The following is a 24416-nucleotide window of genomic DNA, read 5'->3' as shown; positions in this document are numbered from 1 at the left end:
ATTAAATATTATCATAATATTTTCAGTTATACTATCTTTGGTGATTTTTAATACTCCATATTTAATTTAGTCTTATTTTATACAACTTTTAATGTACAAATATGTAGATTTAGTAAAATTATATAAAAGATGTATGTAACATTTATAAGAAATATCCTAAGTACAAAATAATTGAAGACATGAGGAAAAGTTGATAAGGACTCACATGCCGGCACATATACACACACGCTTAAATCTCTCCCCTCCCTCCACTGCGAGCAGTGCCTTCTGTGGATGGCTAGATGAGTTTGGTCTCAAATTCACAATCATTTGTTTTACTATTTAAATTTGTCTTCTTCTTTCTCTCCATATTTTCCCTAACTCCCGGGGTATAAATCCAACTGTAATTTTTTAATGGAGGAGTTTTTAGGTTTGAAAGTTGTCATGGACTAAATTGTATTCCCCCCAAATTCGTATGTTGAAGCCCTACCGCCAATGTGACTGTATTTAGAGACAGGACCTCTGAGGAGGTAACTAAGGTTACGTGAGGTCATAAAGGTGGGAACATAATTCAAGAGGACTGGTGTTCTTAAAAGAAGAGGCAGAGACACCAGAGAGCACGGCGGCAAGGCCATGTGAGGACACACTCACTGAGCAGGCACCGTCAGCAAGTCAGAGAGGTCTCAACAAAAACCAAACCTGTCAGCACCTTGCTCTTGGACTTCCAGCCTCTCTGAACTGTGAGAAAATACATTTCTGTTGCTTAAGCCCCCTAGTCTGGGGTACTTTGTTATGGCAGCCTGAGCAGATGAATACAAAAGCTAAAAATTATTTTTAGAAATTAAAAGACCAAGTTTATTTTCTAATCTTTGTGAATAGTGAATGAATGACTGGAATAAATCCTGTCCAAATAAATATACGAAAATCTGATCGTGCAGTTGTGCTCAGGTGGAAATCCTGTTCTCCTCAAAGGAAACTCTTTGCTCTTGTGTGGGTGAGTGCCTCTCACTGAGGTGCCCATGTGACCAGGAGCACAGGTGCACGACTCCTTCCCCTGACATGGTGACAGGCTCAGCCACACCCGAAACACTGTGATTTGACCTGAACTTAGATCTCGGTGGCCTCTCACTTTCACCATCTAGATCTTAGTTTTAGTTTATCTTCTTTTGCGAGTTTCCTCCTCACCCCTACATACACACGTAATGTTCTAGCAATACTGACCTCTCCATTATTCTAAGCACGCTTTTCTTTTTACTTTGCAGTAGGAATTTAATATAATATTTATATAACAAAAGATATGCATAATTTTCTAGTTCACTGTGTTTTGGAAGATTGAAACCATTTTCACCTGTCATGCCTTGCTTTTCTTTTTAAACAAAAGTTTATTACAAAATTTACAAACATAGAAAAATAGAGGGAATATCACCATGAATTTCCTTATATCCATCACCAAGATTCGACATTTCCATGCTCCTGGCAGATGGTTAATTTTTTTAGTAAGAATTAAACTGAACCCTTTTACATAATGAATACGTTCCTTAAACTTTCATATTTTTATTGTAACAAATAATAATATAAGCCTGATAATGTTTCCTTATGAATTTAGACAAATAAGAAATCATGTGCACTAAACTGAAGTATTTATAGTCTTTGCCCTCTACATTGCTTCTTTAAAAAATCTGCCGTGATGATATTACTACAGACTTTATTGACTCTTTAATCTCACCTTGAAATGTGGTGACTGTTGGCTTAAAGGATATTTTTGTAAATGGTTGCAGCTCTAAGTTGTTAAAGGCGAAATAACAGATCATAGATTTTTATTTTTCAAAACATTTTAAAACCACTCCATATGGCTAATAGCTTTGAATACAGTAAAGTCTAGCTTTAATCTTTCCTTATATTTTAAGCAAAATCTGTTGGAAATCTTAGATGACGAGTCAATTATGTATAAGCAAACACTGAGAAAAACATACTTACTTTAGGCTATAATAATGATTCTTAACCTTTCTGCAACTGACACCATGTCAGTGCATCTCCTGGGGACATACTGAAGAGGACCTTCATGGGGGCAGAAGTAGCAGATCTAGAGCTCTGAGAGATAAGGTCCTTGTTCCTCCAAAGCTGTGGAGAGCTTAGAGCAGCCATTCAGTACGGGCTGAGAGTTCAAGAAGAAGGACTATCAAGATACAATAGTGTCAGGTTAGGAGGGGCCTTATGACCAGGAAGGTGAAGCCAACAAGGACCATTTGAAAGGGACTTCTGAACGCCCAGACTACACGCTAAGGAAAAGCGTCAGGTGAGACTGTGAGTTACTTCTGCTATAAATAGTTTACACCCCTAGATTTTTTCACTCAATGCACAGCTGTGGTTTGACCACAATGAGCGGCCAGAATGAGCGGTGAAGGGACATCAGACAAGAGAAATGAAGGGAAAGGCTAGAGCTTCATGGATACCTCTTTAGATGATTAGTTAGACTCTACCATTCCCCACCACCTTTTGTTCCCCTGATGTTGATACTGAAAAACAATCAAGGTAACTTATACTAGAAATATCCCCAGATGTGGGAAACTGTATTTAAATTCTGCAGGAGTGGTTACTCTGTGTTTCATATTTCTCTCCCTGTCCAGCCCCTGTTCACTTTTTAAAAAAAAGTTTTTATTGGAGTAGAGCTGCTTTACAATGGTTCTGCTGTACAGCAAAGTGAATCAGCTATATGTATACATATATCCCCTCTTTTTTGGATTTCCTTCCCATTTAGGTCACCACAGAGCATTGAGTACAGGTCCCTGTGCTACACAGTAGGTTCTCATTAGTTACCTATTTTATACATAGTATCAATATTGTATACATGTCAGTCCCCATCTCCCAATTCATCCCACCCCCTTCTTCCCCCTTGGAATCCATACATCTGCTCTCTGTCTGTGTCTGTATTTCTGCTTTGCAAATAAGATCATCTATACCATATTTTAAGATCCCACATATACGCATTAGCGTATGATATTTGTTTTTCTCTTTCTGACTTACTTCACTCTGCGTGACAGTCTCTAGGTCCATCCCTGTCTCTACAAAGTACCCAGTTTTGTTCCTTTTAATGGCTGAGTAATATTCCATTGTATATACGTACCACATCTTCTTTATCCATTCCTCTGTTGATGAACATTTAGGTTGCTTCCATGGCCTGGCTATTGTAAATAGTGCTTCAATGAACACTGGGGTACATGTATCTTTTTGAACTATGGTTTTCTCTGTGTATATGCCCAGTAGTGGGATTGCTGGGTCATATGGTAGTTCTATTTTTAGCTTTTTAAGGAACCTCCTTACTGTTCTCCATAGTGGCTGTACCAATTTACATTCCCACCAACAGTGCAAGAGGGTTCCCTTTTCTCCACACCCTCTCCAGCACTTACTGTTCGTAGAATTTTTTTTTTTTCCGGTACACGGGCCTCTCACTATTGTGGCCTCTCTCGTTGCGGAGCACAGGCTCCGGATGCGCAGGCTCAGTGGCCACGGCTCATGGGCCCAGCCGCTCCGCGGCATGTGGGATCTTCCCAGACCGGGGCATGAACCCGTGTCCCCTGCATCGGCAGGCGGACTCTCAACCACTGTGCCACCAGGGAAGCCCTGTTCGTAGAATTTTTGATGATGGCCATTCTGACTGGTGTGAGGTGATACCTTATTGTAGTTTTGATTTGCATTTGTCTAATAATTAGTGATGTTGACCATCCTTTCATGTGTCTCTTGGCCATCTGTATGTCTTCTCTGGAGAAATGTCTATTTAGATCTTCCGTCCATTTTTTTGATTGGGTTGTTTTTTTGATATTGAGCTGCGTGAGCTGTTTGTATATTTTGGAGATTAATCCTTTGTCAGTTGCTTCATTTGCAAACATTTTCTCCCATTCTGAGGGTTGTCTTTTCATCTTGTTTATGGCTTCCTTTGCTGTGGAAAAGCTTTTAAGTTTCATTAGGTCCCGTTTATTTTTGTTTTTATTTTCATTACTCTAGGCAGTGGATGGAAAAAGACCTTGCTGTGATTTATGTCAGAGAGTGTTCTGCCTATATTTTCCTCTAAGAGTTTTACAATATCTGGCTTTACATTTAGGTCTTTAATCCATTTTGAGTTTATTTTTGTGTATGGTGTTAGGGAGTGCTCTAATTTCATTCTTTTACATGTAGCTGTCCAGTTTTCCCAGCCCCACTTATTGAAGAGGCTGTCTTTTCTCCACTGTATAGTCTTGCCTCCTTCGTCATAGATTAGGTGACCACAGGTGCGTGGGTTTATCTGTGTAGCCCCTGTTCGCTTTTGACCTTGCCCTGCCGTGCTCCTCCCTGGCCTGCCCCAGGTACCCACCACCACCAGGACCACTGTCCAGCTTTGTTCTACCACGCTCACTATCGCTTCCAGCCTCTGCTTGCTACCCCTCTGTCCAAACAACGAGGGTGGAAAGCACGATGTCGTGACACACTAAGGCTTTTAAAAATGCAGTGTTGCTATATACTGTGTGGCAAAAAAATGAGGCAGAGGCTAAGAATAGTGTCAGATGAATAATTGGTACTCGCTGTATAACACAATATAGGCCACACAGACTAATTATAGACCTAAACACCTTCTATAAAGCTTAGTCAGTAGCTAATTTTAAATGTAAATATGTCCCGTTTTATAATTTTCCTATTTTCTAAAGGAAATATTACAGCACCCCCTCCTATCCACCAGCTCTAAGACAAATATTTTTAAAAACACGCTGCTTATACCACTTGAAAAGTCAGTGGGTTATATGACTGATACTTTTTAATTTCTAAAATTACATTTGTTAATATAGCTCTTAGACATCTTTATAATGGGCAGCGTGGAATTTATTTATACTATTTATCTTTTGTAGTTTCTTTAAGCAAAGAGAAGTTGCTTTTTCTCCATCAACATTCTGATGTAGATTATGAGTCCAGGTGAAAAGGAATGAGGCAAACTAGGGCTTGGTTTAGTCTTTATCATTTCATAAGAATTTCAAAATAACAACTTTATAGAGACTAAATGCTACAGTAGATAAAACTTTCAGGAAAAATATGGGACTATAGTCTATTATATATAAATGCATTTTCCTTGCCAATTTAAATCATGATTATTCAATAAGATGAATGGTAATTAGTCATTTGTATTTTATCAAATCTTTTAATGGAGAATAAAATTTGTTGTAATACTCTTCTTGAAATTCATGCTGAGACAATGCCTTAAAATTAGTCACTATAATAATAAAGAACTCAAGCATTTCCTCGTTTGTTAGACTTAAGCTCAACCTTTCTTCTACTAAAATATCATCAACTGTCAGAGCGTTACAGTAATATTCTGGTATTTAATCAGGTCAAAACAGTAGGGAATGGGCTTCCCTGGTGGCGCAGTGGTTGAGAGTCCGCCTGCCGATGCAGGGGACACGGGTTCGTGCCCCGGTCCGGGAAGATCCCACATGCCGCGGAGCGGCTGGGCCCGTGAGCCACACCTACTGAGCCTGCGCGTCTGGAGCCTGTGCTCCGCAACAAGAAAGGCCGCGATAGTGAGAGGCCTGCGCACCGTGATGAAGAGTGGCCCCCCGCTTGCCACGACTAAAGAAAGCCCTCGCACAGAAACGAAGACCCAACCCAGCAAAAATAAATTAATTAATTAAAAAAAAAAAAAAAAAAAAAAAAAAAAAAAAAAAAAAAAAACAGTAGGGAAACCTGCTGGCTCATAAGCAAGTCTAATAGCCAACTGAATGCTGTCCAACAAGGAAAAAACCGTCTCTGGACAGGCATGTGGGAATTTTCTCCTCCAGTGCTTCAGGATCTCTCTAAATATTGACAAGATATTCATGAGGAAGCCATGAAATGTGTTAAATCAGAGGTGGCTTCCCATAACATAGAAAACATCTAGACGAAAAGGAAATGTTTATTCAATCACTTATGAATTCCTAAATGCCAGCCAAGTTTAGAAGGGTCAAAATGAAAACTTAAAATGTTAACCTGAGTACTGAAATGAGAGTGTCTATAACACAGTCACTAATTCGGGTGTATGTGTGTGTGTGTGTGTATATATATATATATATATATATATATAAATATATTTTTAAATTTTTATCTATTTATTTATTTAATTTTTGTCTGTGTTGGGTCTTCGTTTCTGTGCGAGGGCTTTCTCTAGTTGTGGCGAGTGGGGGCCACTCTTCATCGCGGTGCGCGGGCCTCTCACTGTCGCGGCCTCTCTTGTTGCGGAGCACAGGCTCCAGACGTGCAGGCTCAGTAATTGTGGCTCACGGGTCCAGTTGCTCCACGGCATGTGGGATCCTCCCAGACCAGGGCTTGAACCCATGTCCCCTGCATTGGCAGGCGGAATCTCAACCACTGTGCCACCAGGGAAGCCCGAAGGGGGTGTTTGTTTGTTTGTTTGTTTGCGGTATGCGGGCCTCTCACTGTTGTGGCCTCTCCCGTTGCGGAGCGCAGGCTCAGCGGCCATGGCTCACGGGCCCAGCCGCTCCGTAGCACGTGGGATCTTCCCGGACCGGGGCACGAACCCGTGTCCCCTGCATCAGCAGGCGGACTCTCAACCACTGCGCCACCAGGGAAGCCCCCGGGTGTATATTTTTAAAAGAAGAAGAGCAAATGCAAACAAGAAGTACCAATGCCGACTCACATGTCACTGCCATGTCGAACTTCATCCTGCTCCTTGGACTGGCGTCGTCGCTGTTTGGTGGATGTGGAGAAAGATGCTGATGATGTTCCAGATTCTGAGTCCTCTGAACTTTGGCCTCCAGAGCTATTAACATCCAAAAGATGTTGTTCTACAGCTGACCGGATGGTTCTTTCTAAGAGTCTGGTAAAAAAGAATGCAGAGTCAATCAAGCAATGAAACCTATCAATAACTGCGTATAAAAATATGTCCCCGTACATGGAAAACACACTGGTGGTCGCCAAGGGGGAAGAGGCTGGGGGAGGGATGGAGTGGGAGGCTGGGGTCAGCAGATGTAAGCTTTTATATATAGAATGGAGAAACAACAAGGTCCTACTGTAGAGCACAGAGAACTATATTCAATAGCCTATGATAAGCCATAATGGAAAAGAATATGAAAAAAGAATGTGTATATATGTGTGTGTGTGTGTGTGTGTGTGTGTGTGTATAACGGAATCACTTTGCTGTACAGCAGAAATTAACACGTTGTAAATCAACTATACTTCAATAAAAAAAAGTTCCCATAATATTGGAAATATCAGCATTTTCCATGGAACATCTACTACAGCTTCATGAGCAAAGACAGTATGAGGCATTAATCCCCAAATATTTGCGCTGTGTATTAAAAACAAAGCTTCACAGAACAAATTCCACCAATGTGATAATTGTGTTTTCTATCCGGGATTACTGAAACACTCACGGCAGGTCTGGCAACAATTGTAGGAGGCGTTCAGGAAATACAGATCATTTAATATAAGGCAGAATGAGGCAAGATTTTTTTCCTCATAGAATAATAATGGACCTATTCTTACAAAGGTGAGTTTCTTCCAGATTTATACCAGTTCTGCAGAGGAAGACAGTATGATTTACAAAGCAAATTGGCACAAATGATTTTATGATGCCTATTATCTCTTTGGAATCCCTTTAAGATAAAATTATATAGGCAATAATGCTATTAAGAACGAACACCTTACCAGAGCAATTACTCCTCATAACAGAATGGTAGAATCTTTCTGAACCTCTATTCAATTAAATTGTAATACATATGATCCAAGCTGTATTCATGCAAACACCCCAATGTATATTACTGGAGATGGAAGGATAGATTTACTTTGTTCAACCGGAAGAAAACAGGTAAGCTCAGGGGCTAAAAGGAGAGCATGATAAGACAGATGAGGTATCATTTTTAAAGCTATATAATCTTACAATGTGTCTAAACCCATTTTTTAATCACTTCATTATTTAATTCTGAATAAGCAGGCATGAAAAATTCTAAACTGACACTCCTCCAAGCATGTTTTCCTTCACTTGAAAAAAGAATCACATCCAAACTCATCAAATTGTATACATGAAGTATACGCTACATTAAGTATGTGTATAGCTTTTGTACATACACCTCAAAAAAGCTGTTAAAAATTTAAAAACCACATATATATTTTAAAAATGGTCAGACTGAGAAACACATTCAGTTAAATACAATGAGTTTTGAAAATTTAAGAACTTTACATGTTCCAAATGTAGTTTTATAATAGACTCATAGTAATTTCATTAAAACTATTTTACAACAGTGAGCAAGTACAGAATGACTAGGCATTAGAACTTTAATATCTAGAACTCTACATCCCAACGATTTGAGATTACCTCATGGTGGTACATGGGAAAGTGAATAAATCAATATATACATACATACCAAAGCCACACCTTTTCCAAACGTTATACAAGACATATAAGAAGTAAAGGTGATTAGGAAACAGACAAGAACGCATCAGTCTTGGTATAATTCTGGAATCTCTTTAAAATTCTCAAAGATAAAAGACGTCATATCTGCCCTCTGAGTGCTTCCTCCCATAACAAGGAAAAAAAAAAAAATCCCAACTCATCCTATTAGAGCCACATTCGTACCAATTAGTGTTCCTTCTAATGTTTTTCTCTTCTTCCTTATCACACATCCGCCCCTTCTGATCCGCCTGATCCCTGCTCATGGAAGATGCTCCAGAAGGCCCACCCAGGTCCCAGCAATGTCATATGGGTGAAGCACAACGAACAGGCAGGTGTAGATAGCTGCAGTTTAGATTTTAGTCTAAGTGCGGTTGGTCGTCTTAGGAGGAAAAAGACATGCGATGGACATAATTAACAGAGCACTGCCACTGCCCTGTGGAAGAAGGGCTTGCTGCCATCACTAACTTGCCTCCTTTTCTGTGTCCTATCAGACTGTAAAGGCCCCAAAGGCAGAGCACAAGGCTTCTTTGACATTAGACACCTAACACGATGCTTGGCATATAGCAGGCACTCCGTAAATGGAGGCTGATTCAAACGAACAAAGGAAGAAGTAAAACACACGGTTCGTGTTTCCACCTTTAATGGCAAGACACCTCCCAATGCACACAGACCGCTTTGCACGTACTAACTGACACGATTTTGACTAAAATAAACAGAAAATCTCATATGTTCACACGGCTGAGGGGTCTCCAGTCACACACCCACACAGAAGCTCAAACGGGAACACTTCTTATTTGGTCTTCTCCTCTGGGTGGCTTTAAAAATCATCATTCGTTGCTTATTATATTAATCTTCCAATGCTATACACCATTAGAAAAGCTTTTTTACTGTTTAATACATGAGAGGAGGGGGAAAAAAGCCCAAAATCCGTATCACTTACTCTCCCGTTGCCGACACATTGCTGACTTGGGATACGTGGGCACTGTAGAAAAGAAGCAAAAGAAAGGAAGCCAGGTTAGACACAGGACCAGAGAGTGCGAATCCAACATGTGAGGGCAGCCCGGGCTGAAAGTATTAGCCCTGAATGACCCTCACATGACATTTAATTACCCACTGACCGATGCTGATTTTTACTTGTCTCTAGATTAGAGATGGCCCTGGGTGCATATTCCCAAACAGCTTCTTTTCTCCATGTTAAGATGTCCATGACGGATAGTTTCAAAGGTGACCCCTGAAAACCATTTCTGCCTCTCAGACTATTGCCATGGCCCTAGTCTGGGGTCTTTGAATTTTCCCCAAATGTTAATACGATTGCTGCCCACTGCTTTCCTGCTACCAACTGCCCCGTCTCTGCTCTCTGCAGCCCAAGTCTGTTCCCTCCTGCCCCACTCTCTCCAGACCTGCAGACAGAAGCATCTTCCTAAAACTGCTCTGAACATGGAGCGGGGGCCGTAGGGGACAGAGAACAAGGAACAAACACTGCTTTCTACACGACTCTATCTGAGCCACATCTTCTGCCTAAGTTCCTCAAGATGGAAAATACCTCAAGCTCTATAAGGTTTCATCTTAACACCTAATGTATAGCTCTTTTATTGAGCATTTATAAACTTCCTCTAACTTTCCCATTTTCTCCAAAGCCTGAATTCCTTCGAAAGTACTAAAAAGTAGTCAGTAAAAAAAAAAAAAAAAGTAGTCCATATAAAACGGAATGGTGAAATGAGAGAACACTATCTGATTAGCACGCTTCAGAACTTCACCCTTTTGCCCCCATTCTACTTGCACATAAGCACAGTGTGGGTCGAGGCTGGCATCTGTTTTAACCATATCAGTGTGAGTACTTTCTTACATTCTGCCCTGTAGTGCTCAACTGGCTTCTAAGTCAAGATTCGAAAGTATCTATGTTGAAAATGAGATTAAAAACAAATCTTCAGTGCATGTCAAACTACAGTTTTGCCTAATCTAACAGTTCTCCCATTTTTACTTTCTTCTTTGTGGAAGACACCCGAAGAAAATAAAAGCTGTTAATGACCAATACTGATGGTTGCCTGTCAATCACTCAAGCATCCTCATTTATACTACAGAATTCTCAGCATGTGAATGTGTTGCTTTGGAATCAGCTGTCGAGCTTTTCTTCCACGTACGTGTATGTGTGTATCTCACCCCTTTCCATGTAGAACCTAAGTGCTTCAAGGGACTGTATAATATTCCTCATTTTCTTTCATGACAATACCTACGAATACCACCAGCACAGACTCATTATCCCAGAGGGGATCAACAGATACTCACTCTCTAACCCCAGAGAATTCCTTTAGCTAAAGCTGTGGCTCTTTGTCATGGTCACAAACCACAGCCGAGTCCCAGAAAAACTGCATAAAAGAGTACTGTTGCTCACAGGGAAACGTATGAGAAGAATCTTCATTCATAAATGAAGGAACAAATAAATAAACCCGAATGCTTACTGAGTGCTATGTTTCAGACATTGTGCTTGGTATTGTTTACATAGCTTTTCTCATTTACTGTTTACAATAACCCCATGAAGTAGGTACCATTGTTTTCTTTTCCCTGTTTTCAAATGAAGAGGTTAGAGAGGTTAAGTAACTCACAGTCACAGAGCCAAGAAGCAGATGAGCTGAGATTGGAACCAAGAAAGTTTTAGCTTAGAGTCTAAGCTCCTAATCACTACACTCGACTTTTTGAATCCATCACTCACTAGAAGAAACACTCACTAGAGTCATCTTCCTATATGGAGGCCTGGACTCAGGTATTTAACTTTGCTTTTAATTACAACCATTTCTGCCTCACAATACCTGCTATTCATAGAGGTTCCCAGGTTACATAACCAACAATAAATCCTTTGCGGCTCTCTGTCCTTAGCTGGAACAGGCAGTCCCTGCTTTCGATGCCTGTGGCTCACTCTCTGTAAATTCAACACTGTATAATTAACTCCGGCACTCCATGTCTCACGCGGTTACACAACCTTGCTTTTGGGGGTAGGGGCCGATTTGAGTAATGACTCCGGGAGAACATACAGGTGGGAAAAGAATACAGAGCTGCTAGATACTAAAAACATTCCAAAGACACATAAATATAATCAGCCAATCAGTCAGCCATGCCATCTCAGAATGAAGAGATACATTTCCTCTCCTCCCTTCTATACACTTTTGACCTGAACTTCTTTTTGCTTATTAAAAAGCACACACTGATATTTTTATGTTCCTTTTGGGGTGGGGTGGGGCGTAGGGAGGAGAAGATGAAAAAAGGAGAGGAAGAAAGAGACACGGAAATGACAACAAATGGGACCAGGTTCTGAGACTCCGAACTCTCTAACTCTCAAATGTGCACCAGAATCACCCGGGATCTTGTTCACACACAGATTCTGATACAGTGGGTCTAGGTCTAGGAAAGGGGACCTGAGATTTTTTATTTCTAACACATTCCCCAGTGATTCTGATGCTGTTGATTTGTGGAGGACATTGTTTAGCAAGGTTCCAAATTCCTGCAACTAAAATTCTTTTAGACTTCAGTGACTTAGATATCACAATTGCTGTTTTTAAAGATTCTAAGTTATGAAGGTGTGATTTGGAAAACATATGCTAATTGGAATAAATAAAAGGCAACACATCAACACTTCCCTCAGAGCTTAAAGAAAAATGACCTGAGCCATCTAAATCAGCCTGAAAGAGCCTTTCTCAGAATGCAAAATAAATGAATAAATCAATAATAAGACTAAGTAATTAAACCATATTGATTTTTGTTAATACATTTATCTTAGGTCAAATTTATGATAAATTTATATGTTTGTGTTTTTGTAATAGGCCTTTGGAATTTTTGGTATTACTTAGTGTGTCCATACTTCCATGCTTTTAAAACAGAATTTTTCTAAAGGAAGTATTCTTTTTTTTTTTAAATGCCAAGAAACAATTTATTATAGAGAGAAGAAAAATCTCTCATCCAAAATACAGAAATCTGTACAACTCTGCCACAGTCAATACACACGAACTGTACAAGTTCACACCAGTCCGTAACTCACCAAACAAACTATGACTAACAAGGTTCACAAAATAGATGGTGGTTTGTGGAAAAGACTTTTACCCAATTAAGTACAAGAGAAGTTACAAGCCAGACCTCCACTTTCTAAAGATAAGAAGTATACTCAGTCTCAGAAAACTACAAGCCAGCACATGTACAGAGAGCAGGCTGGTGCTAACACCACACTTGAGATAGTGTCTTTTTCAAAGGCTGTTGCCACTGCAGATTCTGGTCACTTGCTACTTTCAAGGCCAAAAACACAATACAAGGTGTGACCATTTCCCCAGGTCATACTTACTAGTTTGTCTTATGTACATTTATATTTAAGAGCTAGGTAAAAGTCTTGTCATAAAATTTCCAGTACCACCACGTTTAAAATGTTGAGCTGCCAAAATGGATAACAACTTTAAGTGCCATAGTGCAAGTTCTACTGCAGAGAAAGGTTCTTTGAAATACAGATTTGCATTCAAGGGACTGATGTAAAAATTTAGGCATCGTGTCTGGGAGAAACTGAAACCACCCTAGGACTTCTCTCCCTTGCAAATAAGGTGATCATTTACTTGGACTCACAGGCTATTAAATCATTGAAAGGTACTGTCCAAACTATGGCACTGTCACTTAAAAAATTTTTTTAGCACTCTATTTTGTGCCAGATCTTCACAGCTGTGACATGGTTTAAAATCCATAATCCATCCCCCAAGAGGCGCCCACCCAAAGCAAGTATCAAAATTATCCATGCATTATAAGATGACCCATCCATAGACTATATCTTAACCTGATACAGTCATTATATTGTAGTGTTGGGAAGGGCTTGTTCCGTCCAAGAGAAGTTCCTCCTTACAGCTGATTCTGCTGTCTACCGTTTGCACGTTGGTCCTGTTGTGGGTGCTACCTCCTGCTGGTGAGGCTTCGTACAGCACACAGGTGGAGCCATCCTCTCCAATTCTGTAGGACACTTCGTAAGGGTCAACCTAGAGTGTGAGTTCACTTGGGAGAAGCCTGCACAGCTCCTGACCGCTCAGTCCAATCGGCTGTGCTGCCTGTCCAATGAGAGGATCCATTTTATGGTTGATGGGAACACAACGGTAACCCGATCCCTTGCAGGGCTTTTCTGGGAACCAGTGATGTTTCTAATGTTCTGCCAGCAACTCCTGCAGGCTCTGGCGGAAGGACTGCAGCTGTCGCTCGCTCGTGAGCCCCTTGATGCGGAGGAACTTGGAGATGAAGGCCTCGTTGGCGGCCATCTTGCTTATCACGGTGTTGGCCCGGGTGTAGAAGGGATGCGCGGGGTTGGTCCCGGCTCACAGGTCAGAGGACTGAGAGAGAGAGAGGGAGGGAGGGAGGGAGGGAGGGGCGGACGGCTACAATTTTTCTCCTTTCTTCATAGTAAAAAAGTTATTTTCGAGACAGGAGGTGGCCAGAGAGAGGAAGAGACGAGTGACCGCAGCCTGGTCACAGCGCCCGGACCTCCCAGGCCACCGCCGCCTATGGCTCTGCAGACTCCGAAGCTCCCAAGAGTTGCATTCCCAGCTCCGAGGGGCCTAAAGAAAGTATTCTGAAAAGAGAGTATTTTGCGTTGGGAATCAGAAAAGTGAAGTTCTGGTCTTGGCTCTGCAGTTAATTAGCTGCAATCACAGTCAGATTGTTGGTTAGCTTGGCTGCTTTGGGCTGGTTTCTTCATACAGAAAATGAAAGACTTGGTTCATGATCTCTGTGATTTTCTTTTAGCTCTAAAAGTTTATGACTATCTCAGTTTCAAGTTTATTGCCTTAAAGTTTAATTCATTACAAAAGGTTATAACTGCATATTTAGTTTTATGACAGTGTCAGTCATAGTTAGGGTTTATCAGATACCAAAATAGCTTTGGTCAGGTATCCAATCACCTCCACAGTTCCTGTGGGATGTGCTTAACAATTCATCAATAACAAGATTTCTAAGAATATTTAATGTCAGAAATAGGGCCTGCTTCCGCTGCTATAATCAGCTTACGGAGGTAATGTTAAGACACTAACAAAAAGACAGTAAGCAAATAAGCTAAAGTGAAAGATAATGATTTTCTTCATCTACACGTAGCTTGTTTTCTATCCCCTGCAGAGGGCTAAGAATAATGAATGTTTTTTCAGAGCACTTGACTGATTTGCTAAGGAAATCTCTTACTTATGCAGTATAAACACCTGAATATGGAAGAATTCATTTCCTAATGTTGATAAAGCAAGTATTCAAAACTAAAATGAATAAGCAGACTCAGCATTACGGTCAATTTCATTACCCAAGCCTACTTAAGTGATGATGCAAATGAATGCCCTCCTGGTACGGTCATTCAAAACAGATTCTAAGCCTACTCTGAAATATATTCTATGATACAGTTAAATATATTTAGTCTTTATTTCTATCAGCAAAACATTTCCATAAAGTGATTATGCTCAGCAATGTTGGTCCGTAAAATGTGCACGTGACAAGATGCACAGAATGCCTGTTGACGAGTGATTCTCTTATTAGATCTCTTGATGTGACATAAAGAAGCCTTTCAAATCTACTGAAACCAGACATCTTGAAGAAGGATGTGTTCTCTTTTTTCTGTCCTCTTACTTCAGTATATTCTCTTTTCAGTGGTGTATAAAATGTTGCCCGTAAGATGTTTTGGTAGGAACCATTAGGTCTAACAGAATTATCCTTTTTCTCTAGAAGATAATATTTACATTCAAGTTTTTTAATGAGTAAGAATTTAAAAGACAATTATGTGATGCTTGTTTAAGCTTCAGGATGAGGATCCGGTAACTAATCATCAAACCAGAATAAACTCTTAATTTGTCTATTTAACAGAATACGGTATTTCTAGTATCATCTTAAAATACTAAAAGTCGATACACAGTGTCAACATTATAAGATGACTGTACCACTGTTTCCTTGTAACTGTATAATGAATTTGTAAATGAAAACATTTTCATGATTTTAGTTCAATTCTCTACAGTGCCGTAAAACAAATACACTCAGTCCTCAATATTTATTCACTTTGCTTTAACTTTCAGTTATGATTAACACATGCAGAAATTTTAGGGAGCATTTATAGGTGTTTAGATTTTGACAAAAAATATTTATCCCCGCATATTTTTATCGAAACTCACACATACTATTCCTTTAAGTATTAGGACTGATTTGAAGAAATGAATTATTCTTCATTCCTATATCTTGATACTGTATTAAATATTTTCTAACAAATTAAACTGAGCCCATCAAAATGTCAAAATACATTTTGTACAGCTTCTTTAGGGCCCTGATTATGGGAGTTATCAGTTTCATATATTTAGAATGTTTTACATAAGAAGAAATTCAGAGGTTTATTTTAGTTTTTAGACTAAGGTCTTTATAAAGCAAAATTGAGAAATGAAATAGAGAGGTGACTACATATACTATACCCATTTATAGATGAGTAACTTGAGGTTCCGAGAGGTTTAGTATCTCACTCAAGTTTACACAGCTCTGATTCCATCTCATGTTATCTGGCTTCAGATATGTCCTTAATAAAAACATAACCCTTATTCTCAAATAATGCTGCTATTCACATAAATCTTTGGCTACACATCTATTTCTTTTCTTAGAATTAGAACAGATTATTAAAAGTACTTTTTGCATTCACATGGAAATTTCTTCTCAAAATTTATGCTTTCCAGAAAACCTTTTATTTCATCTAGGTTTTCATGTTTATTAGCATAAAATTGCATGAAGTATTTTTAAAAACTACTATACCCCTCACAGCAAACTTCACTTCTGATTATTAGTATTGTCCCTTTTTTTTTTCCTTAAGTTTACCAAAGGTTTTCATCATTTTCATTTTTACTCTCAAAGAATGAGTTCCTGGATTCAAACATGAGTTCTGTTATTTTTATGTTTTCTTTTATTATTATTAAATCCTTTTGGGTTTCCAAGAAGTTGCTTTTCTTCCTTTTTATAACTTCTTATTCTGAATGTGTGGCTTGTTTACTTTCAATCTTTTTAAGAAGGTGAAGTTACCTCTTAAAAAGAGTTTAGATCTCATTCCACACATTTTTATATGTACTTTTCCTCTTTTTCTTCCAAATAGTCTGTTTCTATTTCCTATTTGAATTTCTTCTTCCCTTTAGGAGAGTTTTCATTGGTTGATTGGAAATTTTTTGTTATTAATTACACTGTGGTTAGAAGACACAACTTAATATTTCTACTCTTCAAGAACTTTTAGAGATACTTGAGTAATCTTTTAGAAAGTAGCAGGAATGCTTAAGCCATATTTGTAGGTTGTAAAGTTTAGTGTATGTGATGCTCCTATATTTTAAATCTTATTAATTTTATTAAATTCTCAGCGCTATTCATAATTTTTTGTTACAGACATATTGTGGTATATGTAAGTTCTATACTTCAAATGTGTTTGCATGTTTATCCTTGTTAACTTAAGGGTTTAAATTTATATGATTTGATACAATGCTAGTTTATACATACTTATTATTTTAACCTTTATATTTTTAGTATGGATTTTACCCAATAAAGTCTAGATTTGTCCTGTTCAATGGATTTGGCTTTAAACTCTAGTTGTTCTGGTATTGATATTGCTATCTCTGCTTTCTTTCTGTTCATGTTTATCAGAGATAAATCCTATATTATTAACCTTTCTGTGCTATTTTGTTTTAGGCATAGCTCTTTTGAGCAAAACATAGTTCAAGCAGTCATTTAAAAAAATTACTTTTAGCTTTTATCAAAGAATTTAATCCATTTACACTTATTGTCATAGCTGATACGTTTTTTCTAGTTTTATGTTTTTGCTTTATGTTTTATAATTTTGGAGCTTCCTTTTCCTTTGATTTCTGTCTTTGCTCTTATCTTCTGAGGTGATTTGGGATATACGAGTCCTATGCACAATTCTACTAGTTGTTGCCTCTACAACCCATACATCTGTGACTATTAAAACTGAAACGAAAACCCAAAAATCAAACCACCAAAAAGAAACCCTGAAACACCTGATGCCTGCTTCTACTCTCCTACCTTCCATGCAAGATAAGAAATTTAGAATTTCATTACTTTCTTTGGCCCTCCACTAATAATTATAATCAGGTTTCTACTTCTTAATTAAAAAAATATTTTGGGGGATTCACCTCTCAATTAGCTGGGTATATATTAACACTGATTTCTACTTCTATTTCTATTAGTATGGTTTTCTCCTTAGAATCATAATTTTCATGTTGGCTTTCTGATCTCTGACTTTCATATCTAACATTATTTCTCTCACAGCTTTTTCTTTACCCTTTATATTTTGGGAGAGCTTCTCAAGTTTCTCTCTCATCATGTACTTGATTTATTTTAAATACTTTCTGCTCTTTACTGCTTTCCAAAGTTTAAAAAATCTCTGCAAATACGTTTCTAGGCTTCTCTTTCCCTCATTTCAGCTGTTCTTGTGTGTCTCTAGCCTTTTAATTCTCAACTTATTCTCTCCTTACAGGTTCCTACTCATATTTCAAAGAGGCCGGTTATGTCCTTGAGCATTTTTGGAGAAGATTAGCACATATTACTTCTCAAGTTTTCCTCTGAATCATACAAAAAACAGTTTTCTGAAATTGTTTCTACTCTGAGTCCTCAGAGCAAGTCATCCTTTCCCCTAGCTTGTAATTTCTCTTTAGAGGTCCCAAATAGTTCTTTGTGTTTAGGGGTTCGTCAGGGGGAACAATCAATTCAGGCAGAGCCATTATCAAAAACCTGGCTGGGGGCTTCCCTGGTGGCACAGTGGTGGAGAGTCCGCCTGCCGATGCAGGGGACATGGGTTCGTGCCCCGGTCCGGGAAGATCCCACACGCTGCAGAGCGGCTGGGCCCATGAGCCATGGCCGCTGAGCCTGCACGTCCGGAGACTGTGCTCCGCAACGGGAGAGGCCACAACAGTGAGAGGCCCGCTTACCGCAAAAAAAAAAAAAAAAAAGAACCCTACTCCCAGTGGAAATAACCACAGAAATCAAAACCTGGGCTTGGCAACACCGAAGACTTAGATAAATAGAAGTAGAACTAGCAACAGATCCCAACCAGACCTGACTGGATGCCACCAAAAGAATTCAGACAACAGGCTGCATGTGACACAGAAGAAAACCTACTGCAAGCTGCTTTCACGCTAATCTGAGCAATTGAGGTAGGGGCTCCTTTTCTGGGATTCCAGTCTAGACTAGGAAAGAGGCCAGGGTGTGGGCATCTTTGCCAATCATGTTCTGCACCCTCAGCACGCAGGTTCGTGTTTATTTGCGGCAATCTCACTAAGGGTTTGGTGTAACCGGTCCTTCCCTTTCATTCCCTTAATCACTTCAACAGGGCGGGTAATCTCTAATGAGCATCTGGGGAACAATGACACCTACTGTCTGAGCTACTGTAGCTGCAATAAACTTGCCACATGGGATGGTGGCAGGTGTAGATTTGTAGCTACTATTTCTTTCCTTTGCAAAAAAGGACAAATGGCTCTATGGTGAATTAGGTTAGGCTGGAGAAGTACTGGAATTAAAGAAGACAGTTCTTATCACAGAAGACTATTCATCTAGAATGAGAACATCTGAGTGCATGTCTATTTATAAGAGGCCTACCTTACTACAGAAAAGCCTGAAGGCAGTGGAAACGTACAGTAGACTAACACGTGGTTCAGCCCTAGATGTCAGAATAGCAATCACAGAAACCGCAATTCTACAGGGTGAACGGTGGAGCAAGGTAATGACCGAAATGGCCCCTCTCGGTCTCTGTTCCTGTAACCGACCTCCCTACCCCCAGCCACAGGAAGGTCCTGGAACCTCCACTAGTGCACTGCAGCCTCTTGGTATGCTCTGCATCTCTACTCCAGACACAGACCCTCTCTTGCTGTTATAAATAATGCACCTTGTCTCCACTCCAATTGCTCGATGCCTGTCTGATCTACTGTATCTGAGTTCCTTTATAGAGCAGCTATTCTCCTTCCTCTGAAATGGGAGGCCTGCTTTGCCCTCATCCTCTCTCTGTTTTGATTTGGTCTACATGAAGACTGCCAACTCCCAAACTTGCAGCCACTGAGATCTGCCATTCTACCTTATGTCGGACATCTCAGAATAAACTGCAAAACGGAATACCCCTCCGTTCAATACCCCATCTCCTCCGCCTGGCTGCCTGTGGCTGAATCTACTTCTGGTGAATACCCACCTCAGATGGGTCTCATCTCTTTTTTTTTTTTTTTTTTTTTGCGGTACGCGGGCCTCTCACTGTTGTGGCCTCTCCCGCCGTGGAGCACAGGCTCCGGACACACAGGCCCAGCGGCCATGGCTCACAGGCCCAGCCGCTCCGCGGCATGTGGGATCTTCCAGGACCGGGGCACAAACCCGTGTCCCCTGCATCGGCAGGCGGACTCTCAACCACTGCGCCACCAGGGAAGCCCGGGTCTCATCTCTTGATTGGGCCTTTCCTCCCCTGAAAAACCTGACCAATTAACACTGTCGATACATAATATTTAGTATTCAATATCCTTAGCCAGGGAAGATACCATTTTGTCACTACCAATCATTTTTTACTTTTCAAAGGCACAGAAAAAATTATTTTGGATTTAAAAGAGCCAATTTAGTTTTTCATCATGTCAATAAATCATTATGAAATTCATTAGTCATGTAATGACTCCCCTTTTCTAACACTGCAGCAAAGGAATTGTAATAAAGTTGGAGGGAAAGGAATAGAAGACAAGGACATTACAATAATTTACTTAAAATGTTTAAGCTCTCATTTGCTCCTACTAGAGGTAGTGCAAAAAAAAAAAAAAAACCCCACTGATTTATACATTAAATTATCAGTGGACATGTTTCTGATTCTAGTCCCCAAATCTAGAACTTAGTCATAATTAACAATCGTGTTTTCCTTTTTTACTTGAATTCTGTACACTAGATTAACTCAAGAAAAGTCAATCTCAAACCAGCCATGCAAATAATTAAAAAAAAAACAGTTCAGGTTTTATCAATAGATTCTCCCTATTTCATGTCAAGTGGGTAAGAAAAAAAGCTAAATTAACTTGTACCAACCTAATTCTTACATAATTTTTAAATTATCATGTAATTGTATTGGTTGGCAGGAAACCAGGACGAATCAAATGGACCACCATGTTGTCTCAAACTGAAACCTCAGATGTTCCCTGCCTTGCCACGAAGTGATTACGCAACAAGCTTCAAGTAGCTAAAGGGCAGAGCACTACTGCAAACCAGTTAGTTGGCCAAGCCTGACTCCCTATGACACATTTCGGAACTGTGGTGGTTGAATTAAAGTCTAAATCTAACACTGAGACTATTGCAACAAATCAGCCTCAGAAACAAACAAAGTATTTATGTGATACCCTGACACTGCTTTTTTTTTTTTTTTTAACAACATTATTGGAGTATAATTGCTTTACAATGGTGTGTTAGTTTCTGCTGTATAACAAAGTGAATCAGCTATACATATACATATGTCCCCATATCTCCTCCCTCTTGCATCTCCCTCCCTCCCACCCTCCCTATCCCACCCCTCTAGGTGGTCACAAAGCACCGAGCTGATCTCCCTGTGCTATGCGGCTGCTTCCCACTAGCTGTCTATTTTACATTTGGTAGTGTATATATGTCCATGCCACTCTCTAACTTTGTCCCAGCTTACCCTTCCCCCTCCCTGTGTCCTCAAGTCCATTCTCTAGTAGGTCTGTGTCTTTATTCCCATCCTGCCCCTAGGTTCTTCATGACCTTTTTTTTTTTTTTAGATTCCATATATATGTGTTAGCATACAGTATTTGTTTTTCTCTTTCTGACTTACTTCACTCTGTATGACAGACTCTAGGTCCATCCACCTCACTACAAATAACTCAATTTTGTTTCTTTTTATGGCTGAGTAATATTCCATTGCATATATGTGCCACATCTTCTTTATCCATTCATCTGTCCATGGACACTTAGGCTGCTTCCATGTCCTGGCTATTGTAAATAGAGCTGCGATGAACATTGTGGTACATGACTCTTTTTGAATTAGAGTTTTCTCAGGGTATATGCCCAGTAGTGGGATTGCTGGGTGGTATGGTAGTTCTATTTTTAGTTTTTTAAGGAACCTCCATACTGTTCTCATAGTGGCTGTATCAATTTACATTCCCACCAACAACAGTGCAAGAGGGTTCCCTTTTCTCTACACGGGACACTGCTTTTTAAAAAGTAGAATTCAAAATTGAGGAAAGGTTAAAAGAAAAACACAAAAAAAAACTTCAGCAATTTAAACTTGAATTTATATGGTCATATTACTTTCAAATATAGTTTCTAAGCCTCTGAAGTGGGTAGGTAGTGAGGAAAGAAATGCAGCAAGTAAGAAAAGCCTGGTTCCAGGTTATTACTGATACCTAAGTGGGATGGTTCACTGAAAAATCACATCAATACAACAACTTCTTAGTCTGGAGGGAAGTGATCTCATCTAACATCTACTCTGATGTAAACTTACCTGTTTTAAGAGTTGTCATTCTGGCTTTATAAACTTTAGAAAATAATCCTGAACTCTAAGAACTTGCCGAACATTAGTTTCACACTTCACTACTATCTAGAAAATGACCTAACGTAACCCAAGACTCCTTCAGCAAGTGAGCCTTCGGCTCAGAACCCGCCCCACCAGCATGTATGTGTAGAACAGCGATTTTAAAATTTAGGGTACAGCCTAATCATTAGGCAGATTTTGAAATTCAAATGGATAGCTTGACATCTTTGAATTTAAAACCAAATATCTTATTTTAGTCTTTTCAACTATGTTAAAATTTGTTCTAAGATTTCTTAAACAAAAGAGAAGAAAAATATAGCATGAACATTATGGTGAGGGATTCCAATAAGCTTAGCCTGGCCACAGCACAGAATATTCTATCGAAAAGAATTAACCTGGGCAAATAAACCCAAAGAAGCCTAACCCTCCCCAATTCTCTGTAACAGACCAATAAAAATCAAATAAGTACCTCAAATAGAAAGGTGACATAGGTCTTTCATCTTCCTGCGAACTGAAAGGAAAAGAAAACTTGAATTAATATAATTCCTGTTAATATCATAACATCTCAATTTTACTAAAACTCTGTTCCACCTATCACAATTTTTCTTTTGACACATTAGAGCTAATCTCACTATGGAGTAAGGTTAGTAAAATATACTCTACCTTGGACCTAGCCAAGGTCAATTACTTCTTCAAGGGAGACCAGCAAGAGAGGTTTCTTTCAAGATTAGCCTAAGGCAAAAGTAATTCACATCACCCTTTGAAGAGGAAGTTTTTTACTACCTTATTCTACAAGCCCAATCCAAGTATTCATATATTACACATAAACCCTTAAAATGATTACATACTCAATTATCTCAATAAAGCTAATTACAACTCATTAACATGAGATGAAAGTAAGACAGCCAACAAAATACTCCTGTTAAGTGTATACTACCCTAGCAATGAAATGCTAGGGCATCAGTAAACAACACTCATGCTCTTCGTTGTCTATAGTTACGCACAGTATTAATGAGGGTGAATAACATGAAAGGACACAAATGAAACTATAAAAAATAGTTTAAGGGACTTCCCTGGTGGCGCAGCGCTTAAGAATCCGCCTGCCAACGCAGGGGACACGGGTTCCATACCCGGTCCAGGAAGATCCCACGTGCCGCGGAGCAATGAAGCCTGTGCGCCACAACTACTGAGCCTGTGCTTTAGAGCCCCTGAGCCACAGCTACTGAGCCCACATGCTGCAACTACTGAAGCCTGTGCTCCACAACACGAGAAATCACCGCAATGAGAAGCCCGCACACCAAAATGAAGAGTAGCCCCCGCTTGCCTCGACTAGAGAAGGCTCGTGTACAGCAGTGAAGACGCAACGCAGCCAAAAAAAAATAGTGTAAGTTCCTCAAACGACACTGAAGCAATATGAAGCTTAATATAAAAATATTTAATTAAAAATATATACTATAGTAAAATATTTTTCCTTTCTTCTACATGTTTTTTTCTTCTGATAAATGACCTCGAATCAATGAAGGAGTCTCTCCCCTTCAGTGCCTACTGGAGTGGTCTTTGAACATTTTTGATTACACACTCATATAAAAATTTGCTTTTAAGCAGCTACTCCCCTTAATATATGACTGAGTATCTATTTATGTTAATTATGTGCATCATTAAACAGATAAAAGTAGAAATGTGAAGTATCAGATAAAATTAAGAAGTGCTAATATTTTCTTCTTGTACCCCTGTGGTATACCACAAGCAACATTGATGAAAAGAGAAAAATTTGCTTCAGTTGGTAATATTATCCTGGCAATCACCAAAAATCTTATTACAAGTTATAGTGTAAAACACACACACACACACACACACACACACACACACACGCAACCCTGTCCTGGAAGTTGAAAAGGTCTTAACATTTTAGTTGCAAGACGGCACATAAAATATGGCATACTGGGGCTTCCCTGGTGGCGCAGTGGTTGAGAGTCCGCCTGCCGATGCAGGGAACACGGGTTCGTGCCCCGGTCCGGGAAGATCCCACATGCCGCGGAGCGGCTGGGCCCGTGAGCCATGGCTGCTGAGCCTGCGCATCCGGAGCCTGTGCTCCGCAACGGGAGAGGCCACAACAGTGAGAGGCCCGTGTACCGGACAAAAAAAAAAAAAAAAAAAAAAAAAATATGGCATGCTATTTGTCACTCTCTGATGATTTTGGTTTCCAATGTCAATATCGCTTCACTATTCTAGTGTTTATCTTGCGAAAGATTTTGTTTGTAACTGATTGTGCTAATTCTTCCCAAGTGAAAGGTAAGTGATGGATCAGCTTTATTCTTGACTCTATAACGTTAATGGGCTGAAGGCAAAGCTTCACAAGTTACAGGCACTAACACCTGGGAACTGTCCAGGTGTCCTGGGAAGAAACCACCTAGAGCAGCGCTATTACAGTAGTGACTGCTTTAAGCCAGACTGATACAAGGGGCTTACACATTTGACTTCAACACAGTCCTTGAAAACACTGAACAAATT

The 24416-nt window shown here is 39.6% G+C and overlaps 1 protein-coding gene and 1 pseudogene across 2 annotated transcripts in view; both read right to left on the bottom strand.

The window, feature by feature from the left end:
• Nucleotides 1–24416, bottom strand: part of FAM13A (family with sequence similarity 13 member A) — a 346933-nt gene that overhangs the window by 61137 nt on the left and 261380 nt on the right. For both annotated transcript variants that reach the window (XM_032632953.1, XM_032632954.1), the window contains 3 exons: nt 22375–22416; nt 9330–9371; nt 6635–6814 (listed from right to left, as the gene is read on the bottom strand). In XM_032632953.1, coding sequence (XP_032488844.1) covers nt 6635–6814; nt 9330–9371; nt 22375–22416 — 264 coding nt within the window. The remainder of the gene's footprint in view (nt 1–6634; nt 6815–9329; nt 9372–22374; nt 22417–24416) is intronic.
• LOC116754501 lies at nt 13189–21894 on the bottom strand (annotated as a pseudogene).

This window comes from Phocoena sinus, chromosome 5 (assembly GCF_008692025.1).
Source record: "Phocoena sinus isolate mPhoSin1 chromosome 5, mPhoSin1.pri, whole genome shotgun sequence".
Lineage (NCBI taxonomy): Eukaryota > Metazoa > Chordata > Mammalia > Artiodactyla > Phocoenidae > Phocoena > Phocoena sinus.
Note: the sequence above shows the minus strand (reverse complement) of the source record. Positions and strands in the feature narration are given on the sequence as shown.